Source organism: Mixophyes fleayi, chromosome 6 (genome assembly GCF_038048845.1).
Source record: "Mixophyes fleayi isolate aMixFle1 chromosome 6, aMixFle1.hap1, whole genome shotgun sequence".
In the NCBI taxonomy this organism is placed as follows: domain Eukaryota; kingdom Metazoa; phylum Chordata; class Amphibia; order Anura; family Limnodynastidae; genus Mixophyes; species Mixophyes fleayi.
Genome location: NC_134407.1, coordinates 184453838 through 184468921, shown reverse-complemented (window position 1 = coordinate 184468921; position 15084 = coordinate 184453838). Strand labels below are relative to the sequence as shown.

The 15084-nt window shown below is 39.8% G+C and overlaps 1 protein-coding gene across 4 annotated transcripts in view; it reads left to right on the top strand.

Moving 5' to 3' along the window:
- The first annotated feature begins 1597 nt into the window (after window positions 1–1597).
- NECAB3 (N-terminal EF-hand calcium binding protein 3) overlaps window positions 1598–15084 on the top strand; it is a 92920-nt gene continuing 79433 nt past the window's right edge. For all 4 annotated transcript variants that reach the window (XM_075177540.1, XM_075177538.1, XM_075177539.1 and 1 more), the window contains exons 1-2: window positions 1598–2236; window positions 9532–9556. In XM_075177540.1, coding sequence (XP_075033641.1) covers window positions 2117–2236; window positions 9532–9556 — 145 coding nt within the window. In that variant the 5' untranslated portion in view covers window positions 1598–2116. The remainder of the gene's footprint in view (window positions 2237–9531; window positions 9557–15084) is intronic.

The following is a 15084-nucleotide window of genomic DNA, read 5'->3' as shown; positions in this document are numbered from 1 at the left end:
CCTCCGATAATTGTTCCCCAGCATCTTGAGGCCGTTTTATGGCTGAGCATGTAGAGAGGGGAGACGCTGTGTCTACCAAGCAGTGAAGAATGTGAGTTAGTGGAGATTTTATGCATTGTACAGATGGAAGAGATTAGCAGTGCTATAGCGGAGCTGGGAGATACATGTTTGTAGTATCTAATGAACAGCACACAGCGGATAGACTCTCTCTAAGCTCAGTGCCAGACTCTTTGCTCTCTGACTACCTTACTGCCCACTAACACCAATTTCACACTGCTGCCCTGGCAATATCCTGGGTTTATGAACCTGGGATATTGCCGGGTGACAGTGCAGGACACCCCGGGAAATTCCCGGGAAGACCGTGTTCACACTGAATACAGTGAAACATTAATAAGTGGTTCTGGTGAATGTATGGACACCATAAAGAATCCTTTGCGGTGGCAGAAAAGGTGCATTCATTGTTATTTAACTAAGGTAACACCAGTCACGGCCAGCTGTTAAAATTGCTGTATCTGGAACAGGCTGAGCATTCGTGACGACTGATTTTCAGACTTGAGGGTACCCGGGTTGGACCCGGGAATGACCCTCCAAAAGACCCGGGTCCAAATCCGACCCCAGGAATTAGCAGAGGACCCGTTCACACTGAGCCTCGACCTGGGTAATCTGCGCTTGCCCAAGCAATAATCCGGGTTTTTGAGGCAGTGTGAATGGGGTATTAGAGAGCACCAGTAATATGGAGCTGGCTGTCACTGCTCTGGTTGCAGGCAGGGTGGCGCGGGGCAACCTTGACTCACAGTCCGTGTGCACTGCACACCCATGCTTCCCAATAGAGATGTAAAAGTATCCAAACTGTTTTCCATTAAATATTTACCTCTGCATTTGGGCATGACATTGAGTGCATTTCACCAGCGTATTTTGGTCTTACGTGTACTGTGCAGAATCATTTTTGTTCTGCCCGGAATTCCACTATCATTTTTGTTTTTGCTCTGATTTTACTATACAGAAACTACTTCACAAAGCAGAATGAATTGGCAATCATTGTTCCAGCTCTTTTGCGGACTATATATTCCATGAGATGTGAATACAGTGCAGAATGTCATTCTACCCAATGGCGAAGTAAAAGCAGAATAGGAAGATTGTATTGCCGGAAGTCTGCATCTCTGCAAAATGAATTCTACCTCAACTTTGCTCATATCTACTTTTCAGTATCCAAAAACATGATACAGCCATCAACGTGGTTCATATTAAAAATAATGGCACAATGAGCAGGAGTATTAAATGTGTTCTCTATATAACACTTTGCATTGTGTTCCCCCCAAAAACTTTTTCAAGGAGCATAAAAAAAATATCTATTGGTATAATATTATTGACAAGCACAGATACACAAAAAAGGACAGCAAAATGTTTTTTTCCTTTAGTTAGAATGACTTGTATATTTGTGTGCTGTAGAATATTTTATTTGCAATATGATTTGGTATTGATCTCAGTCGGGATAAGTTAATAGCTATAGATTGGCTCATGAATCAGTGAAAGAAACAAGCAGGCCAATCAGAATGAAGAGGTGGGAGTCCAGTATCTCAAGGGAAAGAAGATTGCATAGAGGCTGAAGCATTCTCTCTGAATCCCATGTACCACTGTGGTCTGAAGACACAGAGCTGTGCATTGCACCCTTAACCTGTGCATTACCAGTGCACTCTGAAGCAAGATTCTCTCAACAGACTCATCTGCTTAAGTACTGAACTGCTTGCTGTAGCCTGGAAACTGCACCTGTTCTTCTCACTGCATTTACAGACTTGTTTATTGGATACTGCACCTACTTTTAGGACCGCAGAGACAATAACTGCAGCTTCATTTCTGAACATTTCCCAATTCTGGTTACTGAGCCTATCATTGTTCTTAGCCCTAAAACCACAGCTCTGCGCCCAGTGCTTGTACTATACCTGCTCTCAGCATTGTATGTTCTGAACCCTACCTGCTCTCAGTACTGAATCCCTTTGTGTTGCATCCATTCCTCAGTCTCCCCCATACGCTGCATCTTCCGTCCTGATCCTTGGGCACTGTACCCACCTGCTCAGGGCTGTTTCCTGACTGAATCATCACTCTGAGCAACAGCATTATGATGTCTTGTACTGAGCTGATCACTATGTGTCTCCTGTCAGCCAAACAATTCCAGAAGGACAAAACCCTCGTAGCTCCCCCGCAGGTCACAAACCAGGATCTGTCTATATTCCGGGATGTAAGTGTCATTCTTACTTATAGATCAGTAGTTATATGTCTGTTAACATTGCATTGTTCTGTTTCCTGCCTGCAGTATATAATTTACATGAATAAGACTTCCTTACAGACGTATACAAATATAGACTGTTGGGGTTTGCATATAGCAAGTAAAAGAAAAAAATAAAATAAATTGTATATATATATGTATATATAGATATATATCACATATCCCACCTGTCAGAGATCCAGAGATCTGCACATTACCAATTTCAGATAATTAACTTTTGCTATGCTGAATGCAATGCTTTACTGTATTGGGTATGTGTGATAGAGTCAAAATACTTTACATTTGTGTTACTTTTAATTATGTTATCCTTTGGGTCATATGTTTGCAAGATGTGTAGAGAGTATCTTATACGATTTTGGGGATATGGTCTGTTCTCTTATTCTCTCCGTAACTCATTTTACTCACAGGCAGCATGATTTGGGGGCAGGGGGAGCTAAATGTAAGAAATTATTTGTAACAAAGAAAATACCATCTTTTTTGCTGTAAAAATTAAATCAGTCTACCGCAGTTCTTATAATAAGTATCTGAGTCCATGTAATAAACCCTGCATGTGTAACATACTTATGTATAAGCATTTACGATGTATGATCCTGAATGAATATAGCACATTTATTATTATTATGCTTTAATGTAATCTTGTAAATTCCGTCATTTAATTCCGATATGTATGCGATTGTTTTTCTTTTCTTTTTGTTGTTTAGTATGTTTATATCTTAAAAAATTTCAATAAAAATACTGGATTTAAAAAATAAATAATTAAATCAGTGTTTCATACCTTGTTAGTACAATAGATAATGAAATAGAACCATATTTGCTTATGTAAGGGGTAAGAAGATCCCTTTTCAGTTGTCACCTTGGAAGAATGACTAGGCACATGCAAGTTAAATCCATATAATTGGGCAGCCTTCCAGAAGCCAACTATATTACCAAAGTGGAACTGACACTAATGGTCATGGATGTTTTTTTGGCATGTGGAATTGGAAAACAGAAGGGACATGACGGTCAGTAGTTTATATCTACTTCATATTAGGAATTTATTGGCATGAGGGAGTGGCACCGCACTGTGCTCCTGGCACCTATGAGGTATACCACTCTCTGGCATCAATTATTCATGTTCTTAATCTCAGCAGGGGACACAGAGAGATAATCTTAGTGTATGGATGTGGGTATAGTTGAGAATAAACGAAATAGCAGAAATAGAATTAAAAAAGCAAACAAAGAAGTAAAGATTCAAATGAATATAATGTAAGTTGCTCTGGAGAGCTCAGACCAATGATTCTCTTTATCTACAACTATCATCACAGCGTGTTACAGCTTCCAAGAGACCATTGCTTGCATTACATAAATGGAAGCTCTCTAAGCAAGGCCCCCTTTTCTTTATGTGTTTAATCCTTTGCACTTATTGTAATATCTGTCTGCATTGATAAAACTTTATCTTTCCCTTTGCTTTGGTACTTAAAGGCTCTGTGAATCTCTCTTTGTATCAGTTAGATACACAAACCCAGAGAGAATTGTCTTATATGCACACTCTAGCTTGAGATTTGTTTAATTATATAAATACAGTAGTAATAAATGTAGCTGCCATTATATTAATAATAGTTGAAATGAAGATATCAGTTTATTAATATGCAGCAATAAGATTATTTTTTTTATCTCCACGATTTATCAATAAAATATCTCATGGCAGCTGAGCGTTACTGCCTTGGTGATACATGTCCGATATGTAAGGGTTAATTTAACTTTTCACTGGGCCAATCTGAGGGAACATGTGAATACGTGACTCCCACCCGGGTGGGATTCTGCATCAGCACTTGCCCATGTCATATACGGATATCCACAGACCAGTGGCAGCCATGTAAATGGATATGCAAAGTTGTGTTTTGTTTTTAGGGAAGGGATTAAAAGTCTTCCTAACATACATTTATTGATCATCTTTGTTTTGTTTGTGCAAAAGAAAAAAAAACATGTTTAACAAGTCTCCCTATCTTTGTTAAATTATTTAGTTAGAACATCTTTCTAGTAATGTCAGAGCCTGGTTCTCCATTCTGTCATTTTCCCCCCAAAAATATTTTCATTAAATCTGGCCATCCTGAGATTATTTATAATGTTAAAGTTTTGTATACACTTTCAATCTATAAGATTGAGAATGATATGGATATTACAGACAGCAGGTCAAGTGTTTCTATACAGGTCACAGATATCCAAGGTGACCTCTAATATTGGTTATTAGGGCCGGATTAAGACATTGTAGGGTACTGTGAGGCCCCCAGTAATATCGGATTGGACATAAGTCGCTTGATAAATGTTCATTTTAATATACCTACTACGTCTCTATATTTTCTCATTTTTATAGATATATAGGTATGTGCAATACGACCAAAAAACCTTTATATAAGAGAAGAATTTACAGTAAATGTTATAGAATGGTTCAATAATTAAGTTTTAATTAAGTTCTCCTCATTTTATTTTGTTTCTAAACCTAAAAGAATTTTCAACTTACCCCACCGCACCTCACGCTGCCATGACACACAGGTATGAACACTGGTTTTCGTCGGCCACAATCACAAGCAACAGGTGCTAACTGCATGCACTCATGTCGATTGCTGGCTATGGATTATCGCGACGACCACTTGGGATGCAGCCACAGTCGACTGTCTCCACAATGATACTCGATTGGAAGAGATGTGTCCTCTTCGGTGCTGTGATTTCTTTTTCCGCAGTCCAACAGGAAACTTCGGCCAACGACTTATCATTCCCTACCAGACATCCGGCGCATGACCTGGCTCCGGTTTCATAAAGAGCTTAGGAGAAAAACTCTCTTACCTCCCAAGGCCCAGCCGGCTTCCTCCAATGTAATTTGTATTACAGCCAAACATGAGTCATGGCCAAGGACGTAACTACTGTAGGTGCAGGGGTTGCAGCTGCTATGTGCCCACATTTGAGGGCTCTCCCCTTCTGTCTCAAAGACCCATGTGTATATGTGAGTTTTTCACCAATGGGTGGTACTTGGTGATCCCTACAAAATGTTACTGTGAAGATACTGGGTTTTCTGGCCCAATGCTACCCACTTTATGCTGCTTGGCCACCTACGGGTGCCTTACTATGCCAATGAAGTCTACCCAGTACCTTCTAGGGTTCTCAGTCACTCAGGCAAAAGCAGTTAGAAAGTAAAGCAATACATTTATTGTAATTAAAAACAATCACTAGATTATTATGTACACACAGTAAATAAATGCTAGGAAGGTTTACCACATCATCTGTCCCTTACGCCACTAGCTTAAGAAGCTACAGTCACCTGGTTGTCCAGACTTGACAACCCATGGATCTCTCTCAGCTGCATATGTAGACTCTAGTAGAGAACGACAACACAAAAAACAGATCTTGCACCTTCCATGAATGAAATCCCAGAATGAACACCCCTTCCCCCTGGAGTGGCTCCTTATACCTAGTGTCTAATTTCCACAGAGCTTTTCCCCTCTCTGGCCAAACCCCTAGGCCTCTGCTTGTTAAACATTGGTCAGTGCTCAACTAGGGGGGCTTGGAGAGGGGAGCGAAGATCATCATCATCAACATCATCAACATTTATTTATATAGCGCCAGCAAATTCCGTAGCGCTTTAGATGAGATGAGCTGTCCTTCCACAGAACCTCCCCTGCTAGATGGCCTGTCTGAAATAGTCTTCTGAGAACAATGGACACTAATTAGTTTAGCCCCGCCAGTATCTTTCAAACTGATCCCTACCCATAAACCCCCCTGGCTTCACTTTAAAGAAAATGAATAACAACCTCACTGCCACGTCAACAATATACAATAAACAATATACATATTTACAATGAGCTACAATGTCCCCTTATCAACATGTAATTAAACACTGCAGTGGTATTCTATTGGGGTGGGGAACAAAGGCTATAAAATGTACATGCTATAATTCACATTTTGTGAGAAACAAGGGACAGACTGATTATTAGGGTGATATTAATACCTCGTTTCACCACAGTTACTATGGGGTCCACAGATGTCTAGGTACACACCTGGTCACTGTCCTTACAAAAGTAATCCTCATTTTCAAATGTTATTGGAAAATCTCAGACGTGTAAGAGCACTACATCATCATTACCATTTATTTATATATCGCCACTAATTCTGCAGCGCTGTACAGAGAACTCACTCACATCAGTCCCTGCCCCATTGGAGCTTACAGCTCGACTGCCATTATTTTTATTGACACATTATTATGATATATTAAGCCTTTCAGTGCTAAGGACTCGTCCTTAGTACATAGGAGGTTCAAAAAGTTAAAATTATACTTCCCTGTCCCCCACATCTATTTCCTGTTGTTAGTCAATGAGAGAGGGGCAGGGCTTAATTAGGTCATTGCGACAACATCATTAAGCCCCACCTACTCACACTGCCTAAAAAAATATAATGAGGTGTCAGGGAATCAGCATCATCTAATTTTATTTATATGGCACCAAAGAATCTGCCGAGCCGCACATTCAGCAAAAAATAAACAGAACAAAAATAGAGATTAGTAAGGGACAAGAGAAACAATAGAACAAGTAAAAATCAATACAAGAAACAATAAAGAAAGCAACTACATGAAAAGACACAAGTAGAACAAAGGAAACTCTACCAAGCGGATGTTGAGATAGGAGGTAGAGAAGATCAGACTTGTAAGAATTAACATTCAAGAGGATTAGAGAAGTAAACAGAGATGGCAGATGTGGAGGTAAGTGTGAGGGAGAGGTAGGTGGTGCGAAAGGAGGGAGTTGTTTAGGATGGGGCAAGGTAGCAAATAGAGATACTAGGGATGAAGGGAAAGGAGTGGAAGGGGTAGGAGAGCAGCACGGTGGCGTAGTGGTTAGCACTTCTGCCTCACAGCACTGGGGTCATGAGTTCAATTCCCGACCATGGCCTTATCTGTGAGGAGTTTGTATGTTCTCCCCGTGTTTGTGTGGGTTTCCTCCGGGTGCTCTGGTTTCCTCCCACACTCCAAAAACATACTGGTAGGTTAATTGGCTGCTAACAAATTGACCCTAGTCTGTCTGTGTCTGTCTGTGTGTTAGGGAATTTAGACTGTAAGCCCCAATGGGACACGGACTGATCTGAGCAAGTTCTCTGTACAGCGCTGTGGAATTAGTGGCACTATATAAATAAATGATGATGATGATGATGATGATAGGAGGATTATGAGGAGGGAATTGTCTTAGGTTGGGTCAGGGTAGGCAAGTATGAAAAGGTGAGTTTTGAGGGAGTGATTGAAAGATTCAAGTTTGGGAGCGGGTCTGGGGGGCAAGGCAGGGAGTTCCAAATGTGGGGAGGGAATGGGGAGCCAATTTGCATAGAGGCATAGAGGCACAGTAGAAGAGGAACATCCGGAGAGGAAGATTAGTCAAGAGGACAATAAAAGTGTTCTCTCTCCCTCATCCTGGCACATAGAATCTCAGGGGTGTCCTTGTTTGAAAGAGATGAGTCCCCTCTTTTAATTTAGGTGCCCCTTAATAATTACTATCTGGTGATCACCAGACAATAATACCCTACACTACAGAAATAATTAAGAAGTCCAGGGAAGGTGGAGGAGAGAACAGATCTCCCTATCCTGGCTTCAAAAAAATCAGGGGCACACTTATTTGAAAGAATGGAGTCACCTGTTTCAAATGATATGGTCCCTTAGTACTTATTGGTTGGTGATCACATGTGATCACCAGACAATAACAGCTTCCAATACAGAAAACCTTAAGGAGCCCAGGAAGGGATAAAGGTTCTGTAATGCTCAGATTCCCCCCTTTCCAGCACCTAGTGATTTAGAGGCATACTCGTTTGAAAGAGGGCAGTCCTCCTCTTTCATAAATGGTAATCACTAGACAATAATACACTACAGAAAGCATTAAGAAGTCCAGTGACGGGGGGTGGGGGGTTTGTAATGCCCTTATCTCCCCAATCCTGGCTTCAATAAACCCACATTTGATGAGGTATGTTGTCTGGTTTTCGAAATGGCATGCCATGATGGGCTACCTATGTTGTTTCTACACCTTTTATGCATTTCATTAAAAACTGTGCAAAGTAGCAAAAACTTAAATAAAATGCATTATGATTTTCAAGTGCACATATTATTATGAAAACTTGTGTGCCTTTTGATTTTTTGGAAAGGTGGATTGATGCCAAAGCAAAACCAAAAAGTATTTCTTGGTGGTGTTTAGAAAAAAAATACACACATGTGCCTTTAGTCCACTTTCGAGCAATTTGAATGAAAATAAATACTTTTTTTTTGCCAATTTTGATGTTGGAGCGCCAGGAGGTGTGAGGAAACAAATGTTTTTTTCAGATGAATCAAAGTATTCTGAAAAAAGCAAAAAAACAAGGTATCATTTGTATGGGTGCCACACAAGCAAATGACTGATATTGGTGTTGGAAAGTGTCCAACCCGAAAATGTGCCAAAATAGGCTCAGCGGCAAAGGGGTTAAAATGTTTTCATGACATAAGGTACAAGAAGCATTTATAGAAGGATGAGGGTTAGGAATTGTAAGTAAGGGGTCTCAGCTCTACACAATCCCAAAATCATTGGTCTTCATATTAGCAGTAAAAATTGTATCTCTTCTGTACTGTCTGTCAATTTACAGGTATTAGCAATTTGTACAGCACCCTATCAATAAAAGCCTTTACATTCATCAATTCTAGTGGTCATTTTACCTTTAAGAAGCCTTAAACAGGCTATTAACATTTTTATAAAGGTGATAACTACTTCTGCTTAAATAAATGTTTGTTATTCCTAGAATATATGTTTTGTTTGCATATTGTCCTCCCATTCCCACAAAAAACATTGTTGGCATATTGAAGATAAGCTAAATTGTAAACAACTAAAAGTTTTTTGTTTGTTGTTTTTCTCTTTAAGAATGTATTTGTTTTGCTTGTCAGTGTATAAGAGTAACATTACAAAAGGGAACCGATTTGGTTCCTATGTTTCCCTTATTAAAAAAAATGTATGTGTAGACAGGATGGACATTTTATCTAGCTTTTTTTTTTTTTATTAATTCTCTGCCAGAGTCATGGCTAAATATTATTGTAACTCAGTAACATGTAGGTCATTTAATCTCAGAATGTTTAAACTTATAAGGGATAGCTATTGCTGTCAGGTTAAAGCCACGAGAGAAAGACAAAGATTAAAATAAAAGGTTGTATTACCCCCAGAGTAGATTGTCTGATAGAATGAAACAACTTGAAATTTAAGACTTTCCTTTCTTTACAGATATTCCGGAGGGCGGATAAAAATGGTGAGTATCGGATTTCAATACAAATATCTTTTTTCTCAGTTGAACTGTGGCCTGGTTGTCATTGTGTGTCAGGTATCAATGTAAATGACCCGTGTATGTTTGTGCTCATGAAAAAAGAGGGGGCGTCTAAATCAGAGATATGAGTAGAATTGTGAGAGAGATAGAAAGAGAAAGAGAGAGAAATTGGACTAATGAAACACAGTTGTAGTACAGCTAAATGAATGATTCAGGCTGTCTGTGCGTCATGTTCTGTGGGACAAGATGCACAGATGGCTTTGCAGACAAGCTCAGCAAGAGTACTCTGGTGGGTCCCTGATAAACCCAGGAAATAAATGCCATGCAGAATCTTCCCTGTTGTGCCTTTATTTTGCACCCACCTGACATTAGCCCTTTCTTATCAGTCCAACTATTTATAACCCTGTCAGTGCCAGAGAAATTAAATCTGCAAAAAGAAAGTTTATAGCTGTATTAGTTATATTGATTTCCTGTATTTAGCAATGCTGCAGGACATTGATAGATTAAGATGATCTTGGCTGTTCATGCATACAATGAAGGACAGTGATAGGTGGGCACTAATCCCAAGCCTAAGAGTGCCCAGTGTGGAAATGAAATAAAAAATAAAAATTAGAGGTAAACATTAGGGTTCAAAGGTCAGTAATACATTTGAATAGGAATTACTTATATCTTTCTACCAAGTTTTTGGGAAATAAACACACTTTTTCTAATGTATAATATATTTTACAAATATTGGATAAAGGTAAATCATATTCAGATGTATTACCTACATTGCAACCCAAATTTTTCCCCCTTAATTTTTTTTCCTTTAAACAAACCTGGGCAGTCTTTGACTTGTGCTTAGTGCCAGTGTATTGTGAATACCTCAGAGAAAACTGAGGGGAGCAGGGGCGCACGCAAGGGGGGTTTCTGGGTCTCCAGAAACCCCTCCCCTCCGCTAAAAAAGTGCCCTACATAGCGGCACTGTACTATACAGCAGCCGCGGCGCTGTCAAAGAAGCGTCCGTGGCGGTGTATAAAGCACTGCCGCGGACGCTTCTTTGACAGTGTCGCGGCTGCTGTATAGTACAGTGCTGCCGAAACGGAGCTGCTGCGCATCCGCGGGTGCATGCACGGCAGCTCCCTTGCTTTTTGGGGGGGGTGGGGTTAAAAATCCTCCGTGTGCCCCTGGGGAAAGAGAGAAGAAGATGGCGGGGAAAGCTGCAGGGGAGAGAAGTGGGGGGGCTCAAGAGTCACATGTTTGTATAATATAACATCTATGTAATATTCATATGCACGCATACACAGTTCTCTCTGCCCCTCTCAAATTCCCATTTTACCCGATCCCCACTGCAGTTCTCTCTCCTACCTTCTCTAGACAGAGTGACTTATCGCTAAAGTAGCACTGCAGCCTACGTTACATTAAATGATAACTGCAATGCCAAAACACTGCAAAAATGCATGCTGTGTGACACCGTTGTTTATAGTAATGTCAGGAACCACAAACTGTCCAAAGATGTATTTTAGTTAAACAACAATTTTTAACAAACTTCAAAACTTAACAAGTTTTATGTTACAAAAAAACATATATTTGTCAGTTTATAGGTAGCTTGGAGAGGTGTTTGGTGTAAATAGTTAACAGACTCCATTCTCTCCAGAGATTTCCCACAGTGAGCAAATGCAATCAGGGTTAATCACCAGCTCTTATCTGACATTAGTAATAGCATTTGAAGCTGTAAATGAGTCAGCTGTCAATCCCCTTTCTCTTTTAACTTTTCCAGCTAGAGTCATTGCTCTGAAAGTGTTAGTGTTGTTAACTTTCCCCCTACAGCTCTAGTCATCTCTTCCTCATTAGTTAAAATTATTGTTTGATAAGGGACAGGTTGCCAGTGTTACATGAAGGATGGCCCCTAACAATGAGATTTTTCTCCTCTACTGTTTAAGAAAAAGAAAATAAGGAGGAACAAACAGTCATGGCTAAAGGTTTTCAGAATGACACAAATGTTATTTTTCACAAAGTCTGCTGCCTCAGTTTTTATGATGGCAATTTGCATATACTCCAGAATGTCATGAAGAGTGATCAGATGACTTGCAACTAGATTCAAAGTCCCTCTTTGCCATGAAAAATGAACGTTATCCCCAAAACAATATTTCCACTGCATTTCATCCCTGCCACAAAAGGACCAGCTGGCATCAGGTTAGTGATTCTCTTGTTAACACAGGTGAGAGTGTTGATGAGGACAAGGCTGGAGATCACTCAGTCTTTCTGATTGTGTTAGAATAACAGAATTGAAGCTTTAAAAGAGGGGTGGTGCTTGAAATCATTGTTCTTCCTCAGTTATCCATGGTTATCTGCAAGGAAACAAGTGCAGTCATCATTGCTTTGCACAAAAAGGACTTTACAGGCAATCATTTTGCTGCTAGTTAGATTGCACCATTTATCCGATCATCAAGAACTCAAGGAGAGAGGTTCAATAGTTGTGAAGAAGGCTTCAGGGCGCCCAACAACGCCCAACAAGCGCCAGGACCGTTTCATAAAGTTGATTCAGCTGCAGGATCGGGGAAACACCAGTGCAGAGCTTGCTCAGGAATGGCAGCAGGCAGGTGTGAGTGCATCTGCACGAACAGTAAGGCAAAGACTTTTGGAGCATGGTGTGGTGTCAAGAATGCCAGCAAAGAAGCCACTTCTCTCCAGGAAAAACATCAGGGACAGACTGATATTCTGCAAAAGCTACAGGGATTGCACTGCTGAGGACTGGGGTAAAGTCATTTTCTCTGATGAATCCCCTTTCAGATTGTTTGTGGCATTTGTCTGTAGAAGGAAAGGTGAACTCTACCATCAGCCCTGTGTCACGACAACAATAAAGCATCCTGAGACCATTCATTTGTGAGGTTGCTTCTCAGCCAAGGGAGTGGGCTCACTCACAATTTTGCCTAAGAACACAGCCATAAATAAAGACTGGTACCAAAACATCCTCCAAGAGCAACTTCTCCCAACCATCCAAGAACAGTTTGGTGGCAAACAATGCCTTTTCCAGCATGATGGAGCACCTTGCCATAAAACAAAAGGGATAACTAAGTGGCTCGGGGATCAAAACATCGAAATTTTGGGTCCATGGCCAAAAAACTCCCCAGACCTTAATTCCATTGAGAACTTGTGGTCAATCCTCAAGAGGTGAATGGACAAACAAAAACCCACAAATTCAGACAAACTCCAAGCATTGATTAGGCAAGAATGGGTGGCCATCAGTCAGTATGTGGCCCAGAAGTTGATTGACAGCATGCCAGGGCAAATTGCAGAGGTCTTCAAAAAGAGGGGTCAACACTGTAAATATTGACTCTTTGCATAAACTTAATGTAATTGTCAATAAAAGCCTTTGACACTTATGGAATGCTTGTAATTTTACTTCAGTATACCATAGCAACATCTGACAAAAAGGTCTAAAAACACAGAAGCAGCAAACTTTGTGAAAACCATTATTTGTGTCATTCTCAAAACTTTTGCCCATGACTGTAGAGAAGCCATGCTGCCAGCACCTCACAGGGAGGTGCAGCGGGATCCCCACCTCTCCCTGCGGTTCTCTCGTTCTCTCACAGCTTAGAGAGCCTACGGCAGCATTGTGGCTCTGCATTGGCTAGTAATATAACTTTCACCTCACTGCAATATATTTGTTTTCTTATTACTGTGGAATTAGTGGCGCTATATAAATAAATGGTGATGATGATGATGATACTGTGGTATTTCTGTAATTCCAAAGGGTGGATAGGGCTGGAGATGCACAGGCAGTTGCTTTATCCTCCAGTATTATAATATTTATGGACATATTATGCCCGTTTTCTTGACAGTGTATGTGGCACTGCAAGGAATCCACTGGTTTTTGTGAGTGCATGGTCACATGTTAAGTCTGGTTAATATTATGTACAGTTTTGATACACTTAAGGGGCCGCATGGGCGGCCCTCTATCCTTCAATAGGGCCAGACATTACCCTTATTCTCTACACGTTAAAACAATACATTTAATCAAGAGACAGCTAGCTATAATAACATCAGCAGGACTCTTAAACAAGTGTTACAAGCTAATAAACAATCTGACAACAGATCAGGGAGCAGCTGTGACTGCAGGGGAATGCTCGGAGGGCCACCTGCCAACATAATGCCATTCTTGCCCATTACAGATGTACAGGATATGTCAATTTACTGTAATACAGACACAGCACAAAGGACACAAATACAATTTAACTAAATTTTTACAGCAAATGTCTGAAACTGACTTATAGTGAGAACATTTATATCTGTGAAACACTCCTTGTTAGTTGATCCTACTTAAATGGACAGGCCTGATGATTTTGTTTGCTAAATAATGGGCAGAATTGAATAAAACGTTTTGTTTTTGGCAATTAAAATTGTAAAATATAAAATAGACACAGGAGTTTTGTTATTTAGTAAATATGTCCTTTATTTAAATTCTTAATTTAAATACTTTTTTATTATGTGAATGTGAAAAATGTAATCCTTTTACAAATATCTAATTATGTCAAGACATACATAACACATAATACTCCACATTCAAGTAATGGACATACCTCTGTTCTTGTCACAACTCCAAACTAAACCTGTTATCTTACTATAGCCCGAACACTTGCATTAAAATAAAACATTTTCTCTTTAAAATTATTTAAGAAGTAAATTTTTGAATTCCAAATCACTCCTATCTGTAAGAGCTGCATTTGTCTATCCCCACTTGTCAGATCTACCTATACATATTAAATACAAAGAAATCTTATCAAACTGTCATCACTATTATGAATCTCCGCACAGGTAACATTATTCCTAATATATAGTTTGTGACGTCTGAACCTGTCTTTCGCAGTTAATGTATCTGTAGAATCCTAATGGTTTCTTGGTTAACCACTGGTCAACACTTGGGGGTATATTTACTAATCTGCGGGTTTGAAAAGTAGAGATGTTGCCTATAGCAACCAACCAGATTCTATCTGTCATTTTGTAGACTGTACTAAATAAATGATAACAAGAATCTGATTGGTTGCTATAGGCAACATCTTTTTAAACCCGCAGTTTAGTAAATCTAGCCCTTGGTGTCTAATGTAAGCCCGTGGAAGCCGTGCTGGAGAAAGATTTACTTCTGAATGAAACTACAGAGGGCACATTAACGTTATTTTCACATATGGGATCACCTTGGATGATACACTAGGGTGATCTAACAGATTTATTTATTGGTTCAGCTTGGGGACTTCGGTTATATTGAAAAAAAAAATCTATCAAAACTGCCTTGCTTCTTATTAATGAGTAATTGGTCCCTGAAGGTATGTATATCTTAACCAAGGACTTCACATACTCTCTGTGACAGTCTTGCTTTAAATTCATCAACCTGCCTGCTGAACGAGACAAGAGAGCTTATGAACTGGCACACTGGAATACTTTTCTTAAGATGTAAATTACGGAAGCTTTCTGCTTGTAAAAGGTTGTAAGTGGTTGTTTCTTTTCAAAAAATTCCATTACCCAAGATCACTTTT